The sequence below is a fragment of the Neomonachus schauinslandi genome, chromosome 14 (assembly GCF_002201575.2).
Source record: "Neomonachus schauinslandi chromosome 14, ASM220157v2, whole genome shotgun sequence".
Lineage (NCBI taxonomy): Eukaryota > Metazoa > Chordata > Mammalia > Carnivora > Phocidae > Neomonachus > Neomonachus schauinslandi.
Genome location: NC_058416.1, coordinates 43,478,889 through 43,502,184, shown reverse-complemented (window position 1 = coordinate 43,502,184; position 23,296 = coordinate 43,478,889). Strand labels below are relative to the sequence as shown.

Sequence of the window (23,296 nt, the reverse complement as noted above, 5' to 3'; positions counted from 1 at the left end):
TGGCAGCAATCCCATTTCTGAAGCCTACTCTTGTAAAGAGATAATATCTTCCCCCAAAAACTAATAAAAGTGTATGATTCATATTCTGTTGCCAAAAAAGGCTTAATGTACACTACAAAGAAATAAATCCTGGGAATAAAAGGCACAGTGTATGGAATACAGCCAGGGGCCTTGTCACAGGGTCCTATGGTGACAGGGGACAGCTACGCTGGTGGTGAGCATAATCTAACGTACAGACTTGTTCAATCACTAGGTTGTACACCTGAAACTAATGTAAAATTGTATGTCAACAGGAAGAAAAAAAAAAGAAATAGACTTTCTAACAGGGAGTCACACGTAAATTATGGAAAACAGAAACAGAATGTATTTCACAAAGCTGAACCTCTCAGGAACTGACCATAATTTTAAGATTTAAAGCAGTAACCAAGATCTTGTTTAGAAAATGGAAAAGTGGGGCGCCTGGGTGGCTCAGTTGGTGAAATGTCTGCCTTCAGCTCAGGTCATGATCACGGGGTCCTGGGAGTTAGCCCCCAGTCAGAATCCCTGTTCAGCAGGGAGCCCGCTTCTCCCTCTGTCCTACCCCCACTCACGCGCGCCCACGCATGCTCTCTCTCTCTCTAATAAAATCTTAAAAAAAGAAAATGGAAAAATATCTGGATTAAATTTACTTAGAGGGTGCCTGGGTGGCTCAGTTGGTTAAGCGACTGCCTTCGACTCAGGTCATGATCCTGGAGTCCCTGATCGAGTCCCGCATCGGGCTCCCTGCTCGGCGGGGAGTCTGCTTCTCCCTCTGACCCTCCCCCCTCTCATGTGCTCTCTCTCTCTCATTCTCTCTCTCAAATAAATAAATAAAATCTTAAAAAAAAATTTACTTAGAAATTAAGAGTATTATATAAAGGGTTTAGTTTTTCTTAAGGAAAAAAAAAATAAATGAGAAATTCCACCAAAAACTTTGATGCAAATCTTGATGAATTCAGTTGGAGAACTGATACAACCAGATAGGAAGACACTGTGAAGTGACAGCAGTGACAACAAGTGGTACCGGCCAAGAGCAGGGCAACAGAACAAACACTACAGCGCAGGGTCAGGAGGCCAGTCTGCAGACTCACACGCACAGAGCCACCTGCTTCATGACAAGTGGACCTCTGCAGTGCGGTGGAGAAGGGTTATCTTTTTAGTATGCAGTGCTGGACATCAAGGGAGAAAAGAAAAAAGGACTCTGATAAATATAACAAATGAATAATCCATTAGAGAGAGATCACAGACTTAATGTGATAGGTAAAACAATAAAGCTTCGAGAAGACTCTTTTTTTGTGGGGGGGAGAGAATTCATTACCTCAGAATCGACAATGTTTTCTTAAATAGGACATAAATGCATTAACCCTAACGGAATAAAACTGTTATACTGGGCTTCACTAAAATTAAAAACTTTTGTTCATCATAAGACACCATGAAGAGAATAAAAAAGCAAGCTATGGGATGGGAGAAGATATTGACCATATGTTTATCTGACAAAGAAATGATATCCATAATATAGAAAGACCTCCTACAAATCAATCAGATAAAGGCAGACAGCCCGAGTAGAAATGTGGACAAAAAGGCCGAATAGAAACCTTGCAAAGATATCAAAATGGTAAATGAGTCAGTAGGAACATCCTGATTAAATCATACTGAGATACATACCATCAGAGTGGCTGAAATTCAAAGACTGGAAAAAGCCAAGTGCTAGTGAGGATGCAGGGCTACCGGAATTCTGACGCACAGCTACGATGAGGGGAGGGGTCAACCGTACAATTACTTTGGAAAACGGACACAGAAATTCAATCCCTATGCACACACCAACAGAAATGCTCCAACACACACACACACACACACAAGAATGTTCATAGCAGTTTTATTCATAATAATGCAACTGCATGAACTCGGTCCAAGCATAGTAGAATGGATGAATAAAATGTGGCTAATTCCTACAACAGAATACTTTTCAGCAACTATAAAAATGAACTACTTCTGTATATAGCATGCATTAATCTTACAGATGTAAGTCTGAGTAAAGGAAGCCAGACACAAAAAGTACCTACTGTATGATATCCATTTACATAATGAAATCCAAAACCCTGTTAATGCTGTTCTACATTGATAGAAATAAAAAATACTAGTTACTTTTTGGCAGAGGGCATACTTCCTGGCAGGGGATTCAAGGAAGGCTCCCAGGGTGCTGGAAATGCTCTTGTTGATATGCATGGTGGTTACACTCTTAAACCTTGTAGGAAGCCTTCCGCTTCTGGTTGGGATGTAGAAGGTCATGAGACTATTATTCACACTCTAATGCAAAGAACAAGCCAGATAAGTTACCAAAATTTTGAAGCCATAACTGAGAACATAATGAGGCTAACTGAATAAAAATAAAGAAGCTAACAAGCTCTAAGAGAAATAAGACCCATAGCTGCTTTTATCTCTGGAGGAGGAGAGAGTGGAAGAAGAAAGGAATCTGTCATTAAGGAGGTCCAGGCCTCCAGTCACGGAATGAATAAGTCATGGGAATAAAAGGCACAGCACAGGGAATATAGTCAATGATACTGTAATAGTGTTGTATGCTGGCAGATGGTAACTACACTTGTGATGAGCATAGTATAACATAAAGACTTGCTGAATCATTATGTTGTACACCCGAAACTAATATAACGTTGTATGTCAACTATACTTCAATAAAAAAGGGAACACTACAGCCAATAAAGAAAATATTTTTAGAAACTACATCTTGACCCAAGAAAAGGCAGAGAGAGCATGAGGACAAGTCACCTCGACTTGCAAGGAAACTTTAGTGGCCACGTGTGGACAAGCCTGATAGATTTGCATCTTGAGGGAGTGCATACCCACCATCAACTCTTTCCCACAACCCTCTACCTCCTCCCTACGGGAGTGCACCAAAAGGCCAAAAACCTGTCATGCTAAGGAGGAAGTCTGGATTTAATAATTTTCAAAGAGCTGGTGCGGGTGTGAAGCCAGAGACAGGACACTCATTAGGACAGTGATGATTCTGATCTAAGTTAAGGCGGTGGCCTTGGTGATGGAGATATGCAAAGGGATTTCATGAACCTACTTTAGGTACAGACAAAGGTAGCATTCCCACACCGCATATTGTATTCTGCTATTATGAGGTAAGTCAGAGTGAATAAAAAGCCCATTATTTAATTTTGTCACAATTTTCTTTTCAATTTTTAAAAAGATTTATGCATTTATTTGAGAGAGAGTGACAGCACATGTGGTGAGGGCGGGGCAAAGGGAGCGGGAGAGAGAAAGAATCTCAAGCAGACTCCCTGCTGAACTCGGAGCCTGACATGGGGCTTGATCTCAAGACCCTGAGATCATCAGCTGAACCAAAATCAAGAGTCGGATGCCCAACTGACTGAGCCACCTAGGCACCCCGACTTTTTTACAATTTCCTATAATGAGAACTACAAAAGGAAATCATGACAGAGAATCCAAGATGGACAGAGGCTTTTGATCTAGATGAACATGGCATCAAAGAACCAAGACGCTAACTACCAAAAGATACCATAGGAAAACTAGTACTAAATAAAGAAATTAGACACAGAGGACAATATAGAGAAAGTTACAGCAAAACCTTTCAACTGTTGGGGAAGTGGGTAGAAAACAAAACATTTGTGCCTAAGAGCTTATCTGGGGGCAAAAGAAACTTCAGAGGTCAGTAAAAGAAGAAGCTGAACATTTATGAGGATGATTTTAATAAATCTTGCAATAGGTAAGTTTGACTTATTGGATCTCAAGAATCAATCTAAGTGGGTAAAGTCAATAAAGGAAGTCAGTCTTTCCTAAAATAACTACAATAATAAAACCTCATTCAGCGCTTTCCCTCAAAGGGATTGGTGGGGAAGAGGGAGAAAGAGGCAAATCAGGTAACACTGAGTGCCCAAGATGTTGAGAACGATCTTGGTTCTTGCCTCTGGGCCTCCAATTCTATGCAGCACCCAGTTATGACAGGTAGCCTTCCAGTTATTACTATTTATACTGAAGCTTCATGGAGTTGGGTTTAGATTTATGCCTAGAAAATTATGCACAATGACATGAAAAATAAAATACTGAAAGTAGAAGATTTATGAGATAATGTGATCAATATACATTTGCTGATCCTGAACATAGCTCAGGAAAGTGAAAGGAGAGATTAATTATGGATTAAGCCAAACATGAATTTTAATATCCAAAGACATTTATAAGCAAGAAACCCTGGGGCATATTTATAGCGCCACTTTAATTAGTCAGTATTCAAAGCAGCTTTACACATGAGTCAAGTTTTCGACATATTTTACAAGCATCTCCTAAATGCGAGAGTTGAGGTACTGTTAACCAAGCATGGAATCTGGAATCAGAAAAGGTGGACCTCAGTTCTGGCTCCGCCAGTTACAAACTCTGAGAACTCATCACACAACTTGCTACAAATGGAACATGGAGAACTCTAATGGGTTGCCACAATGATTTTTTTTTTTAAGATTTTATTTATTTATTTGACAGAGAGAGAGAGAGACAGAGAGAGAAGGAACACAAGCAGGGGGAGTGGGAGAGGGAGAAGCAGGCTTCCCGCGGAGCAGGGAGCCCAACGTGGGGCTGGATCCCAGGACCCTGGGATCAGGACCTGAGCCGAAGGCAGACGCTTCACGACTGAACCACCCAGGCGTCCCTGCCATAAAGATTAAACCCAAGTGGATGTGAATGTGCTTTGTAAAACAGAAAGTGATATGGGGGCACCTGGGTGGTGCACCTGGTTAGGCATCCGGCTCTTGGTTTCAGTTCAGGTCTGATCTTAGGGTCATGAGATCGAGCCCCATATCGCATTCAGCTTGGAGTCTATCTGAGATGCTCCCTCTCTCCCTTTCTCTCTGTCCCTCCCCCCACTTGCACTCTTGTGCTCTCTTTCTCTCTAAATAAATACATAAATAAATAAATAAAATCTTAAAAAAAGGAAAAGAAAAAACCACCCCAAAAGTGATATATTATTTCCTCGAATACAGAGGGGACAGAGAAAATATGTTCATGAAAATTTGCTTTTATTCAAGTTAACAATCTTATCACTAATTGTCTACATATATCCTTAAGACAGAGTACATTTGAATTTACCGATAATGTTCCAAGACCCAAGAATTCTGGGGTTTTTTTTGACTACTGCCCTCCCCAAAGTTTGCATTTGTAAGTGGAAATAACATAATTATCAAAGTATCTAAAATATAGTCACCTGTCATGGTGACTTTTTGTAGATTACATTAGTATCTTCCAGGTAATTACAAGAGGTACTATATCAGAGTAGTTAGTTTAGGCTATGACATCAGACAGACCTAGACTCAAACTCTGTGTCCATCACTTCCTACTTCTTTATGAGAATCCAGTCATCTGCAGCTCTGTTTTCTATCACAAAAGGGGAGGTGCTCATAGTAGAGTATCACAGGTTTCAAAGATTTAAGAATACCAGCATTTATTGCGCTCAGCAGAATGTCTGGTATGTGGTACAGACATTATAGATGTGAGCTATGATATCTAAAATTTGCTTTTGAGCACATAAAAGTATTCCACATACTGGTCACCCTCATCCTTGAACACATATGCAGTTCCTCATGTACACAGTGATACAGAAGCTCACGTGATTTTATAGCCCGATGGGAACTTCAACATGTATGAGCCAGGCATCATGAAAGACTCTACGGATACAAAGATGAACTAGATACTGTCTCTAATTTCAAATACTTCTCAAGAACTGAAGACTCTTGAGGGCAAATATTTGTTGGCTCTGCCCACTTCCGTATCTTCAGTGATCAAAATAGTGTGTGGAATATTGAACTTGCTTGGTAAATGTTTGTAGAATAAGTTATCTAGTGCTTTTCCTGTATATATAAATCCAGTTGTGGACACTAATTTTACTTATACTTTAGATATCCAATGAAGAAAAAGTATAAAGAAAAATATTTTTATTAGCATTATTATAATTGGAACTGGGTTTAAATCCTAGCTCCTTGAAATAATGTTAATGATTTTCTTACAAAATAAATGCAATGACATTTGGCACCTTGAAAAAAAAATCAAGAAACGTGCAGTACACCTAGGGAAGAATTCCCCCCCGAGTATTTGATAATGTGACAAACACAGGAAACTCGAGACCATTTCCTTACTTACTGTGTGTATTTTTTTTTTTTAAAGATTTTATTTATTTATTTGAGAGAGAGGATGAGAGAGAGAGAGAGCACATGAGAGGGGGGAGGGTTGGGAGGGTTAGAGGGAGAAGCAGACTCCCCGCCGAGCAGGGAGCCCCATGCGGGACTCGATCCCGGGAACTCCAGGATCATGACCTGAGCCGAAGGCAGTCGCTTAACCGACTGAGCCACCCAGGCGCCCACTTACTGCGTGTATTAACATTTGTCCTGCACCTTGAATTATGTGATCACAAAAGTTCACCTTAAAGGTTTAAAATATAGCTCACCTGGTCTTCTTCTCCTCCACCTTCTTCATCGTATTTTAAAATATTATCTCTTACATCATCTTCTGGATCAATTAAAAGTTGCTTGGCCTGGCGTTCTTTATCCCGGCGTTTCATCCATACCACAAACATCAGAACAAGGACTAGGTAGAAAGAGTAAAAAAAAAAAAAACAAAACAAAAAACCCCACAGTGTCATAATTTTAAAAACATGACCTTTCCAATCACTGCTTTTCACATTAATAACATACTTATCTGGGTCAAGAGCTTCTAAGGCATCTTCCAGTCTGTTACCTCTCTCTGGCCTGCCGTGAAGAGAGAGAAGACCGAGTGGGGCCGGAGCACTGGGCACAGAGCCTGAAACCCTGGGTTCCAGAACCTGGTGCCCTCTGAACTCACTGGCTGAATGGCCATCCTCCATTTTATAATTTACCAGTGGGGACAATAACCATGTCTGTCTCTGACTTTGGCTTGCTGGAGGATAGGACACTCCTAATATAATGGTTTGTAAATTCTAAACCAACAAACAATAGTAAGTCCACTGTTGGTTGTTATGCAACTGCTATTTCACTGAGGTGGGTTGGCTGTTACTATCCTCCCCACATCCGAGGGAACAGCACTCCCCAGGGAAGGTAGGTGCTTGCCAGGACGACTTGAGACTTGAATAGTAAATCGGAATTGGATCAGCAATTGGTCTTGAGGATTTGGGGTTCCCAAAGGCTGGTGTTTTTCTCCTGTGCTGTTCTGCATTCCCTCTCCTATTAAAATGCACGGTTCAGGTAAGAAGCTGACGGGATTTGTTTGAGCACTGAAATAACACAAGGCTTTCCGCTTTACACTTTCGTGCCAGGCCTGGCACCATGAATTTTCCGGAGGGTTGATGTTAAAATCAGCACCAATTCATTTTCCTTCAAAATGCTACAGTCACTCCTTCATGCCCATAATCCATCATATCGAAGTCTTTCTTGATAAGGTTGGCATATATATGCCACGTTTTAGTTCAAATTGAAACATATCCCTAAGTGCACATCTAGGAGCGCATTCTCTCTCAAATCTGAGGATATCAGTTTACAACCTGAAGCAAGAGATTTAATGACTCCTATTTGAGCACATTTTTATTATTGGCCATAAAAGTAAATATCCTCTTTTTAAAGCCAGATACATGATCTCATTTGCCATTGTTCCAGGGCTAAATCTAGCAAGTGGCTTATTAGTATAGCATGAAGGTTTCAAATTATAGTCAAAGCAGTCTCCACACAGGAAGTAAAAAATGCCCAGGCTTCTATAGTAATTGCTTAGAATAAAGGGACAGAATTCTAAATTACCAGAACACTTGTAAATGGAGAAAACATAAAAGAAATGGCCAACATTTTCAAGAAAGTGATTGGTGCATAGCATGATCGCACAATAAACTAAGTCCTGCTGCTCTTTAACAATAAAACACAGGGCCCAGGCAATTTATCCTTTTAACCTGCATGCTTAGAAGTGGCTCCTACAGGACTTTCCAGTGGTTAATTTCTTGCATTCCATTGAACCAAAGATTGCAAAGTATCTGAAAAAGGAGCAATTCCTTAATCTCGACTTGCTCTAAAGACAATTGATTGAGCTATGCAATCATTCCTATTATCAAATGTGCTGTATGAAGGACAATCTCTCACTATTTTACGTAGCCCTTCAGTAACAAATACCTTGATCCCTGCATGACTGCAGTTAGTTGCTGACTGTGCTTTATACGAGCTAAGGAAGGCAATATACTTATTTTCCTAAATCATCAACTGAGTGCCATAAATTCATACTCAAATCATAAGCTAAGCGCTCGCACTGAGGAGCGTCTAACATTTTTCCGTGGAGAGAGTTTGCTCCAGCTCTCCCAGCCATCAGCATCAGAAAACGGTTGCAACGGGTCGCGGGCGAGGTGTGCTGGCTGGGTTTGCTGCAAGCACGTAAGTGCTTGAAACAGTGCTCAGGGATTTTCTCACTCTGACCGTCCCATACCGGATTGGCCAGAACGCGTTCAGAGGTCGAAGAAGAGAGTCGTTAAGGTTATATTAAAAGGCAACAGCAAGAAGTTACTTCGCAAAACGTCTGAGGAGGGAGAAGAACTGAACTCCGAGAGATAATGCCAGTACTTACTGAGCAGGATGATGATGCACAGGAGGATGGCAATAATGGCGCCTGTGCCCAGCCCTGCGCCCACAATTCGATCCACATCCGTGCAGTCCCCGTTGGAGTCGCACTGGCAAACCTTCACACGAAGGATGGACATATTTGATTTGGGGGGATTACCCGAATCTGTGATTATGATCGGAACTTCATAAATCCCAGCTTCAAGAAATTTAATCTTCAGATTAAGCTGAGCAAAATCACCTACACAAAAAAAGAAAAAGTACGGTGGACAGTTAATACATCATACGATACAAAACACGCAGCCTTTTCCAGAACGCATTCACTACTCAGGAGCATATATCAAGCAATACCACTACGCGGCACTGTGAAGATTTTTTTTTTTTTTTTTTGGCTGTAAAAGTTTTTAGTATCTTATTTAACCTTAAGTAGCTTTTAAAATATATTTAATGAGAAGATTATAAAGCACCCAAAATTAACTTTTCATATCAGGCTTCAAAACCTCTCGACTGCACATTTAGTCAAATAATTAACCTGTTCTTACCATTAAGCCGAGTGATGGTCCAATTTCTCTTAATAGTCGCTGGAGACAAAGGAAGATCAAAAGCAAATGGTCCAGCATTTGGATCGATGTCATAATCAAGTGCTGTGATGTTAATTGAATTGGGGTCTGGAGTTTCGCAAGTCTCTGCCTCTTGAGGTAACACTTGAGGGGCATTGTCATTAATATCAAGTAAATAGATCTGCAGTGTTCCCGTTCCACTCATAGGGGGGATTCCTTAAAAGGAGAAAAATCACAAACCGATGCTGAACAGTTCTTTCCCATGAGTCTCAATGACGGTGGAATGCTCAAAACTAACCTGCTTGCCCTCATCATTGCATAACCTTGGAAATATCTAGTCGCCACAGCATCTGGCAGACTGTTACTCCAACAAGGCCACTTCTTGCTTCCTTTCTAGGATGACCCTGAGCTGCCACCTTTGGTGTGCCCAGCTGAGCGCTGGGACAATGCATGTCCCTGCAGAGTGCGATTCTGCACCTGCCCCGCCCTTGCTGTCGATTACTCTGGGCCTTGTGCATACCACGCTCCTCTAGCCACTGTGGGGAATACAAGAGAAGCAGAACATGGGGCTCATGGCCTTGTGCACCCTCCTCTTTTGATGGAGAACCAAGAAGTATGCATGAAAGAGCATGAGAATGCTTTTAAGGCTCAAACACAGCTATGAAATATTCAACCAGTCTACAGACAGATAACACAGACCCACAGACCTCATCTTGGGAAGGAATGCCATGGAGAAGAGAAATAGGATTTACTGATCAACCAACTACCTGCTTGTCCAAGAATTAGGTTGCTCTAAATACATAATTTCATTGGTAATCCTACGAAGTCGATTTAAACAGATGAGGAACCTCAGGCTCTGTACGCTGCTCATGGTCACATGCTCTTGTAAGTGGTGGGATTGCTACTCAAGATAGGTCTGCCTGACCCCAAACCCATTCTCATTCCACCCTAAAAACTGTCTCTACTACGTTTTGTGATAATTTAGTCTGGTAATTTGGCCTCTTCCATATTATATGTATTTTTAGTACTATTATATATAATGACATAATTATTTTATTTAGTTTAATTACATAATAAACATTATATATAAATAGTATAGAACAGAAACATAAAAAAATGTTAAAATAATAAATCTGAGACCCAGAAGTTTAAGTGACCTGCCCAAGAACATGCAGTTAGGAATGTGCCCACATACAGTCCTGAGGAGGAGACAAGGAGAAATCTCTCTGAACCTGTCTTTTTTTTTTTTTTTAAAGATTTTATTTATTTATTTGACAGAGAGAGACACAGCGAGAGAGGGAACACAAGCAGGGGGAGTGGGAGAGGGAGAAGCAGGCTTTCCGCTGAGCAGAGAGCCCGATGCGGGGCTCGATCCCAGGACTCTGGGATCATGACCTGAGCCGAAGGCAGACGCTTAACGACTGAGCCACCCAGGTGCCCCTCTCTGAACCTGTCTTAAGGACACGAACAGTTCTGAGAGCAAGGGGAATAAAAGTTGGGGGGTGAGGTGGCTGTGAACAATATTCTAGTAATGAACATAGCACCAAGAGCTCAGTGACAGTCCACAGTTTGAAGAACTTTCACACTCATTATCACATGTAATATCTGACTTTCATAAAAACTTTATAGAATAGGCAAGCCGCAAAAACAACTTATCAATAATGAAACGAAGGCACAAAGAGTATAAGAGCTCACCCCATCATTAAGGAGCAGAACCAGTGCTCCACATCCAGCTTCAATTTGAAGTTAAGTGCATTTGCCAAGTATCACGGCTAACACAGATGTAACCACCCACTTCTCTATCCTATCAAACACTCTTTCAATTAGAAAAAAATCCACCTTGGTGAATGACAAAACTGGTTGTAACAACCAACATTCATGCATATAATTTTATAGTTCTTTATTTTATTTATTTTATTTTATTTTGTTATGTTAGTCACCATACAGTACATCATTAGTTTTTGATGTAGTGTTCCATGATTCATTGTTTGTGCATAACACCCAGTGCTCCATGCTGAACGTGCCCTCCTTAATACCCATCACCAGGCTGACCCATCCCCCTACCCTCCTCCCTTCTAAAACCCTCAGTATGTTTCTCAGGAGTCCACAGTCTCTCATGGTTCGTCTCCCCTTCCTATTTCCCCCCCTTCATTTTTCCCTTCCTGCTATCTTCTTCTTCTTCTTTTTTTAAACATATAATGTATTCTTTGTTTCAGAGGTACAGGTCTGTGATTCAACAGTCTTACACAATTCACAGCAAATTTTATAGCTCTTTAAATCTCAACATAATGGTGTAAGATATATTGCTTTAAGTTCCATCATAGAGGAAAGCAACCACTTACATGGCAGAAGCTGTCCCTACAACGTTTCAACTCTAAATATTTGAACAGTAGATCTGATATTAGAAAGGATAAGAAATACTGCTTTGACCCTGTCACCATGTAGATTTATGACAGATAAGAATCTCACTGAATCTTACTATATAGGATTCAGAAAGGTCCATTGAAACTGTTCTTATCGAAAGTGTCCATAGGCCATGTTTTTCAAAGTGCTCATCCTGACCACCAAATTCAAGCCTGCTAGTTTTATTAGATGCTAACATTGATAGTCTAGAACTAAACGATTTTCAAACGTGGTTGTGATTCAGTTTTAAAACTATTAACACATAACAGAAATATTTATTTGAGTCTTTGTGTCAGGCACTGTTTTAAAAACTATGTGTACAAACTGAGGATTCTAGAGAGGAGGGGGGTGGGGGGATGGGTTAGCCCGGTGATGGGTATTAAAGAGGGCACGTTCTGCATGGAGCACTGGGTGTTATACGCAGACAATGAATCATGGAACACTACCTCAAAAACTAATGATGTACTGTATGGTGATTAACATAACATAATAAAAAAAAAAACTATGTGTACAAACCACCTTATCTTCCACGATACACTATGAGTTAGGTACTGCTGCCATTATCCCTAGTTAAGAGAAAAAGGAAATGGATATATTTAAAATCTCGTTGCCAATCCCACAGTTAGAAAGTAGTAGAGTTGGAGTCTGGGTTCAGATGGTCAGGCAGACCTTCAGAGGTTGTACTCTTAAACACACGTCATACTGAGGGCTAACAAAGCAAAATAAATCCATCACCAGGTTTACGTAAGTCATTTTTGTCTTATATAACTAAAGAAAGAAAGAAAGAAAGAAAAAAAGAAAGAAAGAAAGAAAAAAAGAGGGCTATTTATTAATCTCAATCATTTAGAATCCAGCAGACACCCAGAAAGGAAAAAAAAGGGCCTAGACTGTATGTTCCAAAACTAACACACAAAAGCTTGTGTATTCACTTATCTCACTTTACGCACGCAATTAAGAGTCTCCTATCCATGGCGGACTAGAGGCGGAGAATTACAAAGAGAAAAAAATGCTAGAGACAGACCAACTGATGTCAGCAAATAGACTGACCGTAAGAAATATAAAAAGATCGCCTCAAGGCCACTGAGGCACGAGGCTAGACTCGCAGTAAGGCGCAGTCAATGTGTCTCAGGGCAGAAGTCTGCAGAGGTTTGTCATCACAATCTGAGTTTGACACCGAGGGCATGTGGACATTGCGAACATTATAGAGGATAGGGAACATGTGAGAACACCCAGCAGAAATAGAAAATAGACATAGGGGTCTCAGCTTAATAAAGGTCAGTTTTCTAAACAATTGAGTTTGGGAGAAAACCTTGTTTCTCGATGATGCATTCGTGATGAGGCTCTACTCTCTTTAACAACATACACGGTAATACAGTGACCATATTTAATTACGTACCATTGTCAGAAGCAAGGAAAGTAGCATTATATATATTGTTTTTCACGTTTGGTGATTCTCTGTCCAAAACAGCGATTGTTGTTATTTGCCCGTTCACAGGATCTATTTTTAGCCAATTGGCAGGATCAGACAATTTTGTGTATCTACAAAATGAAAGCATTAGTAAATTTAAATTTTTCGATATACTTAAAAAATAACTACACTACACAGAACTACATTCTTCAAAGAAAATGCCACTGAGTCTATATAAAGTAGATTTCTATGTATCAGTCGGTTTATCAGCTTAAACTCCTTTTTATTCTGGGTGGAGGCTAAGTTTTTCAAGCTCAGATAACCAATAAAGATTGGAAAAAATTTCCTGTTTTGAAAGGTAAAAAGTTGTAGGAGTTCAATACGCCTATTAGTTAGCTATTTATCTATCTTGATATCAACGTATAGAGAAATGCAATAGATATGCATTTATCTGTTAGCAGCAATTCTGAAAGAAGTTAAATTAAATATGAGCTAATTTAAAAAATTATCATCACCAGCAATGGATAATAGTCATGTGGGGTATGCTCTGCCAACAATCTACTCCCTCATCAGGAAGGATAAATTAGATTTTGCTGAGGTTGGAAATCTTTACAGATATGTTTTATAAGTCCTATAACTACTGCACAGGTAAGAGGCAAAAATAATTAGCTCTTATATCTTGTTTTTGGCATGAGTTTTCCTTTTATCCTGATGTGTGGAGGAGAGATGAATGTTACAGCTCCCGAGCCCTATTTACTCTCAGTGAAAACTTTTTGCAACATTTGATATAATAGCACTGGCTAAATTATTATGAAATATAAAAAGATAAAAGGGGGCAGAGAAAAAAGAGGCAGGGAACATTTTTTTCCTCAAATAATACATGAGTAGAGCCATTCTTCTATTTCCTAACTGATATACTCATTGATTTATTTCCTGACAGGAAGCTTCATCAAGGAATTAAAAATAATTTTGTAATGAGTCGTTTTGGTTCCAGTTCAAATTTCTCATTCAAAAGGTAGATAAATTTTGTGCACAACACAGAACATGAAGTGAATTTTGAAAAAATGCCACGAGTGGCATTTGATACCTAATATTTTGCTGCATGTATCGATCTGGGTCCTGAGCAGTGAATGTTGTTAACATGGTTCCAGCATGAAGGCCTTCTTCTTGGCGAATGATCTTGGGATTTGGGGCAAAATAAGGGTTCTCATTCACATCAATGACTGTGACAGACACAGTTGCAGTTGACTGAGGTGGGTGCTGGATACCCTTGGCTAATGGCACTTGATTTTCAGCAGCGACAGTGAGGACAAACATCCTATTTGTTTCAAAGTCAATTGGCTGGGGAAAAAAAAAAGAAACCATATTTTTGCAGGAAATAAGAATATTTGTATTCTACAGTTTTCAACTCCATTTCCAAAACATTAATTTTTCATTCTCTGCACCCATAGGTTCCTCTCAAATGTCTGGAAAACATGCATTAGCATGGCCAATGACTGAAATATTTATCACAATTGAGCCTGTTTGTGTAAGATGTCTGTAAATCTCAAGTACTTTAATGATTTATGTTAACAAAATAATGTGTATTACTATTGCACTGATTGCATCAGCTACATCTAAAAACTTGATTATTCTTAAGAACAGCATCGTTAACCAAAAATACTAAATAGTCTGAGGTCAAGTGAGAACCCAAATGTCTAGATTATACTCTCAAACGTTGGTATCAAGACCACTCTTCATCCAGGAGACCTTTTATATCTGTGATGAAGTGCAAAAAAAAAAACAAAAAACAAAAAAACCCAAGAAACCAAAGCCCCCAAACTATAAAATCCAATTTTTTCATAAAACAAAAACTTAATTCTATTTAAATTTTAAATTTAAATTCTATTTAAAAATAACATTCATAATTTGAAACACATTTTAAAGTACAGACATGTACACACACTTATGAAAAATAATATTTGTAGGCTTTTTCTTGTTTTTGTTTTTCCCTTACTTAGCAAACCAAAACTCTGGCTGTCTCCCCAAAAGAATTTTAGGTATTCTACTGGTCTGTGAGAATCCCTAATCTAAGAACAACACTTTAGATAAAGGCAATGCACAAATAACCCACAATGTAAATATTAACTTCCAAATTTCCATCGAATCCTACTGTCCACAGAAGAGTTACCAGGAGTCAAGTGATCAGACTGGACTTTCATTTCCACTCTTGCTTTCCCCTGATCACCTTCTAGTGGGGGTGCAGATAAACACTACTGTGCCATAAGAATTTGAAAAAAAAAGAGCTTGACAAGCTCTCATGCCCTCCTAGATGGTCTAGGAAGGATTAAGAGTGAAGCTAATGAGAAAGCCCCATTATTAGTTTCCTACCCTAGACCACCTCCTCAAAACCTTCAAACACAGAGTTTCTTTTTCTCTCACTCTAAAATCTCCAATCCAACTTCCCTTTCTCAACTATTCTAAACAAGACAGTATAGAAGCCAGAAAGTAGAATTCTTTGAGTGATTTCATTAGCTACATGAAAAGTCCAGGACATAATATTTATTTATGCTACGTGGTATGCGCAAGTCTGTCCTTAAATGCGTATTAAGTGTATCCCTCAGAACGATGCTATGACTTCGATACTATAATCCTCCCTACTTTCCGCATGAGGACCCTGAGGCTCAGAGAGGTTCCACAACTTGCTGTGTTCACACCACTCCCAAAAGCAGGGCTGGGATTCGAACACAAATGGTCTGGGTCTGGGGTGTGCTTCCTGATCGCTATGTTCTTCGCTATGCAGAGAAATTTCCAACGCCCACCTCCTCCCAGGGGAAATTCCCATTTTACTCACACGCATATGAAATTCTAGGCAACGGACCCCTCAGAGCACCCTCCTAGGCAAGATCCACATTTGGGTTCACTTACAAATCAACTGTTGGGATGTGAGGCAAGGAAACACATCTCTTCACTGGGGGCTCGAAGGAAGAGATGCTCACTTTAAGGAACTTTTACATTATAGCTACGTATTTATTACCCGTGAAGTTAACATCCCCTTGCTTCTAGCGCTCAGTGTTTGCTTTGTTTGATTTTTGACAATTAAAACATTGTCTTGAATATAGTATTTAAAAACAGGAATATAAATTCACAACATTTTCAGAATGTAGGCCCTCTTTGTCCCTACTCATCCCCTTTTCTTTTGTGATATTTTCTGGTTTGTTCTCTGAGTCAATACTCAAAGGGCACCTTGAGAATAACAGGTGTGGGGCATCCTTCCTAATAGCTATCAATTGGCGATCAATACTTCAGGGTGTGCCATCTCACGAACACATCTAACTACACGGACAGTCAACACTGTGGAGGGCAGTCCTGTCTTCAGAATGTTAAAATTGTCCAAAATGATTGAAACCCAGTCGTATTCCAGAGACAATGTGAGAACATTTATGTTGGCCCCAACGTAGCCTCAACATAAACTAAACAAAAAAACAAAAAACAAATGTGACTCCCCAAAATATATTAATTCTAGATTTAAAGGTGTCTGAAAGAAAAAAACAAAACAAAACCCTAAGATACAAAAGGAAACTACGGGCGAGGGAGCATGGACTGGTCAATGCAGGGTGCCTGTCAGAGAGATCAGCGGCCCAAGTGGCACTTACCTTGACTACGGTGACGAGGCCGTCATTGCTGTTCGGGTCTGTCTGAATGGCAAAGCGCCCCGTAGGATCCCCGCCGCTGATCCTGTACGCGGCATTCCAGGCTGGCGTGTGGGGCTGATCCTTATCGGTCACAGTTAGATTCGCTACTATGACATCTACCCTGTTTTCAGGGACTTCACCATAGAACTACAAAAAAAAACAAACCTCGGTCAGAGGAGTGACCTGGTGAAAGACAGAGTGTCTTGATGACCACACTGCCCTGATTTTACTGCCCCATTGAATCTTTATTACACACACTAAATGAGGAAATCGGTAATGCAGGTAATCACAGCATTTATGTTTTACTTTAAAAATACTATCACTTTTCTCAGCAGTCAAAATTTCTTCCAAATGATGTTACAGTTTCATTAATATTAAAATTAGTGTCCATTTGTGAGTATCTGGGTGATTAATGCAGGGTTGGAGAAAAGGACTTGTCTGAGGGAAGTAATTTTCCTCAAGAAATAATATTTATATTCTTGACAAAGTTGCATAAATCAGTCATGTAATATCTGTTCAATTTCATGCACCTGAAAATATTTATAAATATTCTGTTATAACAGCACCAAGTATTTTTAGGCCATTTCTTCCACGTGGCATATTTTAACAACTTCATCAGTGGACCTGGGAGACTAGGAGAAAACAAATTACTCAGGTGCCTCATTTAAAAGTCCTGGTGACAGAAAACGTCTGAGAGCGTAGCCAATCTACAACGAGGGTAAGCAAGGTCTACCTCTATTTAATGCATTTATTATTCATGACAAAACTTCTCAGTAACAGACCACAGACCTAAGTTTTGTGAGTGACAGTCTGTACTTACCGTCATGGCAGTAAACTCTGGAGGATTGTCATTGACATCTGTCACCGTGATGACAGCCGTAGCTGTGTTTGAAAGACCATATGTGGGATTGCCTTCCATGTCTGTAGCTTGAATTATTAATGTATACTGCTGCACTTTCTAGAAAGACAAAAAGATAACACCTTAGATGAAACTAATTCCTCAAGTAGACACAGCAGTTGTTTTGTAAATAGCTCTTTATTATACACAGAAAGCACAGCATCATTCATTCTGATTAACATTGCTTGAAATTTCCCAAGTGGAGCCGACTTTTAACTTGAGAAGCACAGGTCTGGTTCTTGTCTAGAGAGAGGTGACGTATATTTTCACCTCTACTTGCGGAAAAGATCGCATTGTAGATGTGTGAAATTCACAGAGAAGCGGAAACTTCCATCTGGTCTCAACCTTCCCCTTTCTTCTGAACTTCACAACATTGTGATCAAGCATTCAAGTCATTTGGCTTGTGTTTACTTTCTCATATGTTAGTTTCTGCCCAGTTTAGAATACTAAAGACAATGAAAAATCTTGGTAGAGTATATATATATGTATATATATATTATATATATAATATATAATATTATATATATATATATAATATATATAATATATTATATATATATATATAATATATATAATATATTAATATATGCTCATATAAGTTATCTCTATTATAACAAGGTTGATAGAGTTTTTTCTCCTACTTTCCATTAGTACATACTATTCACAACTATGTAGGAGAGATATATTCTTAAGTGAAGTTAAAACCTAATTAGAGGGTTTATGTTTATGTCTTTAGTTGTAACTAAGGAACACAGTGGTACTTAATTGTTGCATACTCAACGGATTGCCATTTTGGCCTAACACTCATTGTGCCCACATACCTAGGAGGGACATAGATACATCTGCATGTAGATGGCTATTACCAAATAGGTATCACTGCTTTTAAATTCCAAACTGAAAAATTTTAAAATATTTTATGTATGCCTGTATTTATTTATTTATTAATTTGAGAAAGAGAGAGAGAGCAGGGAGAGAGGCAGGGAGGAGGGAGAGGAAGAGGGTGAGAATCTCAAGCAGACTCTGAGCTGAGCTCAGCCCCTGATGTGGGGCTCGACCTCATGACCCTGAGATCATGACCTGAGCCTGATGCGGGGCTCGATCTCATGACCCTGAGATCATGACCTGAGCCAAAACCTTCACCAAAATGGTGAAGGACCACCCAGGAGCCCCATCTGAATTGAGATTTTAAAAGAGGGAGCCAAATTAAGCTGCACTGTATCTAAGAGAATATCTACAGACTGTCTGAGAAGTCTATAGTACTAGCTGACAAATACACTTTATATTACGCTAACCAAAATGATTTTCTAAAGTCATTTGAAATCTCTGTGGAAACTGGCACATATAAAAATATAGATCTTTTTCATAAATGTTAAAACATTCTGAACAACAAAACTCACTTCTTCATACAAAAATAAACTGTCACTGCAAAGCACAGTTTTCCCTGATTCTAAATATAGCTAACATTATGAATGGCCATTCTTAAGGGATTTCTGGAGCTGGCTGGAACAGACACAAATTGTAGCTTTTGATTTAGTTTGTTAGTGGGAAGGGCAAGGAAGAAGAAATGGGTAGGAGAAAAAGCCAAACCCCACACATCTGATTTGAAGTCTCTGTCCACCCAAATGCCAAACTTCAGCAGTTATTTATTTGTCTTCCTAAAAAAGAAAATACCACTTACTTGAATTATAAAAAAAAAAAAAAGAAAAAGAAACAAAGGAATAGTGCTAGTTGAGCCCTGTAAATTTTTTCTTAACCCATAACACCTCACCAGCATGCTTACGTAGGCTAAAATATTTCTCAATGATTTCCTTTCCCAATCAAGTGTCATTTCAGCTTAATGTTCTCATGGTTAGTGAGAGAATTTTGTAGGGCACTCAGTTCAACTTCCTAGCTGAAAATCATGAAAATAAAAATTTGTTACGACTTTGAAATGCAATTTCTGTTAGTTATTTGCAGAAGCAGATGAACATTTTCAAAAAAAGGAAGAGGTTTTTCTTATTGTTGTTGTTAAAGAAGATAAAAAACCCACACAGATATTGTATGGAAATATGGTTCTTTGTTAATGTCTGCTCTTTAAATTATAATGTCTACTTTAAAATTATATAAGCATAATATATATAATTTTCCACTGAGCTGAAATATTGGGATCAGTAGCTAATACATGACATTTCCTACTACTTCAAGTTAGTCTTAGAATCTTTAAGCTACAAAAGAACATTGTTATTTCTAAAATACAATGTCTCTCCAAATAAAAAAAAAAATCCGACTTGGTAAATAATATAATCTCCATTTTCAAATGCTTGGTTGGTAAAATGTTCTTACATTTAGTAAGGAAGACATGACAGCCTGTTTCAGACAACCAAACTATTTAGGGCTTCTTGCCTAATTTAGTCCCTGGGCATCTGGTTCTGAATGACTGACATTCAGATTCCATAAGAATTTGACTTCCCATCGTCAATCCCATATCTGATCAAGGGGACTTTGCTTAAAAACGTTTCCTTATTTCCTCTTCGAGGTGGGTAAAATCTCAATGCATGTATTTGCTATCAGTCCTTCCCTGTGACTCATCCATCTTACTTATCAAAGCAATGTATCACCTTTCATCCACTTACCTACACCTTGAGCTTTTTGTATCTACTTTCAAATGCCTATTGTGACCCTACACCACTGCCTCTGGTATTTCCCTCAGGCTAGAACGGTGCTTCTCATTGGAGGTAATTTTGTCCCTCCCCGCCAGGGGACATTTGACCATTCCCGGGACATTTTTGGTTAACACAGTTGGGGGTTGCTACTGACACTTAATGAATGACCATAGAGGCCAGACAGAGATGCTGTTAAGCATCCCACTACACAGGACAGCCCCCCCCATCAAAAAGATTTATCCAATCCAGTATGTCAATAGTGCCAAGGTTGAGAAACTATGGGCTTCAGGACCCTCCCCTTCACCCTGAGCCTGGCAAAGACAAAGCGGAAAAGCCACCCCAGAGATGACTTCAGAAAGTCCTGGAGGCAGAGCTGTTGGACTGTCATGGGTACACCTTTATCACTGTTTCTAGTTTATATGGCTGCTATCAATCCATATGTCTGTCCTCCTGGTTATGTACACACAAACACACGGCCCTCCTCAGGCCTCTGCTTTGTTCATGTTTGTGTCATTGGTACACAGACTAATGCCTGAACAGAGTAAGCAAGTGATAAATGCCTTTGACTTGGTGGTTGGATGGGTGAATGGATGAGAAATCCTGGGCTTTGCCTTTCACTATAAAAATCATTCCAGGTTTGGGAAAAACCATCTTATTTACATGGTAGCTGTTATTTATTCATTAAATCATACACTGGGAGTATAAACTACCTAATTTCCCAAACTACAGTGATTCACACACCATCTTCCCAATGCTGACTTATCCTCATATTTCTGTATCATGAGTCACGTAACATTTATCTTGACATTCACTCCCTTTTAAAAAACTTAATTTATTGTAAAAGTACCATAAATGGAAGACCAACATCACCTGCCATAAATATAACTGTAAAAATAAACACACTATAATCCTTGTACTCTGGCAGTCTCTACTTGATGGAGTAGCATCTGAAGACTTGTGGTCTCCAGTTTTCTCAAGAGCCTTCCCCACATGTATCAATAAAAATCATCACACCTGTGCACCACACTTTTGAAACACTGAACTGAAGTGACATGAGCGAATGAAGAAGTGAGAGCATTCGGTCGTTCATTCAGTTTGGCACACATTTAATGAATGTCTACTAGATGTCAGGCAATGTAGTATTTACTTGGATAAAATAATGAATGACGCCAGAGATAGCCTTGATATCCTTAAGTGATGGAGGCAACCATTAATGGATCACAGGAGCAGATGTACAAAGCACCTGTAGTAAGAGTTGGAAGGAGTGATGCGGGGACTTCAGCAGGGGCATCCAAACCAGTCCTCAAAGTCTGGAGAGAAGAATGAATGCAAGAGATGTTTTGGGGGTAAATTGAGAGGAACCTGACAACTAAATTTATCAGTGGATGGATGGCAATGCATGGTAAAGGCAGGTAGACCGTGATCTTGGGAGACTGGGGAGGTGGCACTGGTCACATGAAATGGGAAATTGATCAGGAATCAGATTTAGGGAGATGATAGATTGCTCTTGGATGCACTGGGTTAGGGGATCGACAATTAAGTAATAATGTCATGAGAACTTAGAAGATAAGTATAGGTTTGTGACGCTGTTCAAATTCTTAAACGGGAAGCTCCAGTTCCTTCACCTGTGAAATGCGGCTGATCGTACCATCTATCTTGTATGTCTGGAGTCTAAAAATTTTTTTGAATGCTTCATGTATGCTGACATTGTTCTAAGGGCCTTGATAAGAAAAAAAAAATAACATTTTTTGAGACTGAGTACTAACGACCTGCCAGATACACTGCTAAGCAGTATACATTATCTTATTCAGTCCTCACAATAATCCCATAAGGCAGGTGGACATTTTTTTTTAAAGATTTTATTGATTTATTTGACAGAGAGAGACACAGCGAGAGAGGGAACACAAGCAGGGGGAGTGGGAGAGGGAGAAGCAGACCTTCCGTTGAGCAGGGAGCCCGATGCGGGACTTGATCCCAGGACCCTGGGATCATGATCTGAGCTGAAGGCAGATGCTTAACCGACTGAGCCACCCAGGTGCCCGGATTTTTTTTAATCCTCATTTTCCAGATAAGGAAACCAAGGCTTACGAAGGCAAGGAAGCTTGCACAATGACACCCAGCCATAAGTTGCAGAGACGAGATTTGAACCCAGGTCTCTCTGACTCCAGAGTCTGTACTGTTAATCGCTCCACTGTATTAGTGCCCTCCTAGAAAGTGAGAATACGTGCATGACAAGGGGGCATCCTGAGTGGGTAGGCAGGCAGAAAGCCAAGTATTAAGATGAGGAGGGAGTGGGAACTGAGCGTGAGTGTGGGCTGTCCTTTCAAGGAGTATGGTGTTGAAAAGAAGGAGAAAATCACGTAATGTGAACATTTCCTCAGGGTTCCTATGCGGGGTGAAAAGGAGCCCATCAGCCTCACCAAATACTCAGAGCAAGAAGGCAGATATAATGTCTATGTGACATATAGTCTTTGCCCATCTCGGGGAATGCAGAGACTACTAAGGGTGCCCAGGGAGGGGTTGGCGACTGGCTCTCAGAGAGTGAGGGTCACCCTGCTCTACAGAGATGGGAAAGGAAATCTCCAGGCAGAGGAAACCACAGGAACAAAAGATTTGTACAAGGAGTTTCATGTGGTTGTATGAGTGTTGGACATCACTTGTTCTTCAACAGGAGGCAAGGAATCCCAGGAGGTTAGACCAAAGAAGGCTTTAGGACCAATGTCACAGAGGGTTTGGAGTGCCATGTTACAGAGCTCTGACGTCATCCTAGGGGTCGTGGAGAGTCATTTTACCACAGGGGAGACTCAGCATGTTTACAGATTATAAAGATACTTGTGGGGTTTTAGAAGGGAACCTGTAGGGAAGGGAAGACCAACACAGTGGAACACAGGAGAACATGGAGCTGAGAGCACAACAGAAAGGATCAGGAGGCTTGGAAAACAGGAAGTATTTTTCTTTCTTTGCCATGAGAAAACAATGCTGAAGAGCCAAAGTGATAGTGCTCACCCAGTAGATGCCGAGGCTGGATTTATGATGGCAACAGAGGAAAACAATAGCTAATATTTATTGGGCACAGTGCTGAATGCTTTATGCCTTGTGTTA

General features: G+C 39.8%; 1 protein-coding gene across 1 annotated transcript in view; it reads right to left on the bottom strand.

Moving 5' to 3' along the window:
- Positions 1 to 23,296, bottom strand: part of CDH2 (cadherin 2) — a 210,353-nt gene that overhangs the window by 23,850 nt on the left and 163,207 nt on the right. Inside the window, exons 8-14 of the mRNA XM_021686273.2 lie at positions 17,475 to 17,612; positions 16,616 to 16,801; positions 14,068 to 14,321; positions 12,969 to 13,111; positions 9,152 to 9,385; positions 8,617 to 8,850; positions 6,488 to 6,627 (exon numbers count right to left, since the gene is read on the bottom strand). Of these exons, the coding sequence (XP_021541948.1) occupies positions 6,488 to 6,627; positions 8,617 to 8,850; positions 9,152 to 9,385; positions 12,969 to 13,111; positions 14,068 to 14,321; positions 16,616 to 16,801; positions 17,475 to 17,612 (1,329 nt within the window). The remainder of the gene's footprint in view (positions 1 to 6,487; positions 6,628 to 8,616; positions 8,851 to 9,151; positions 9,386 to 12,968; positions 13,112 to 14,067; positions 14,322 to 16,615; positions 16,802 to 17,474; positions 17,613 to 23,296) is intronic.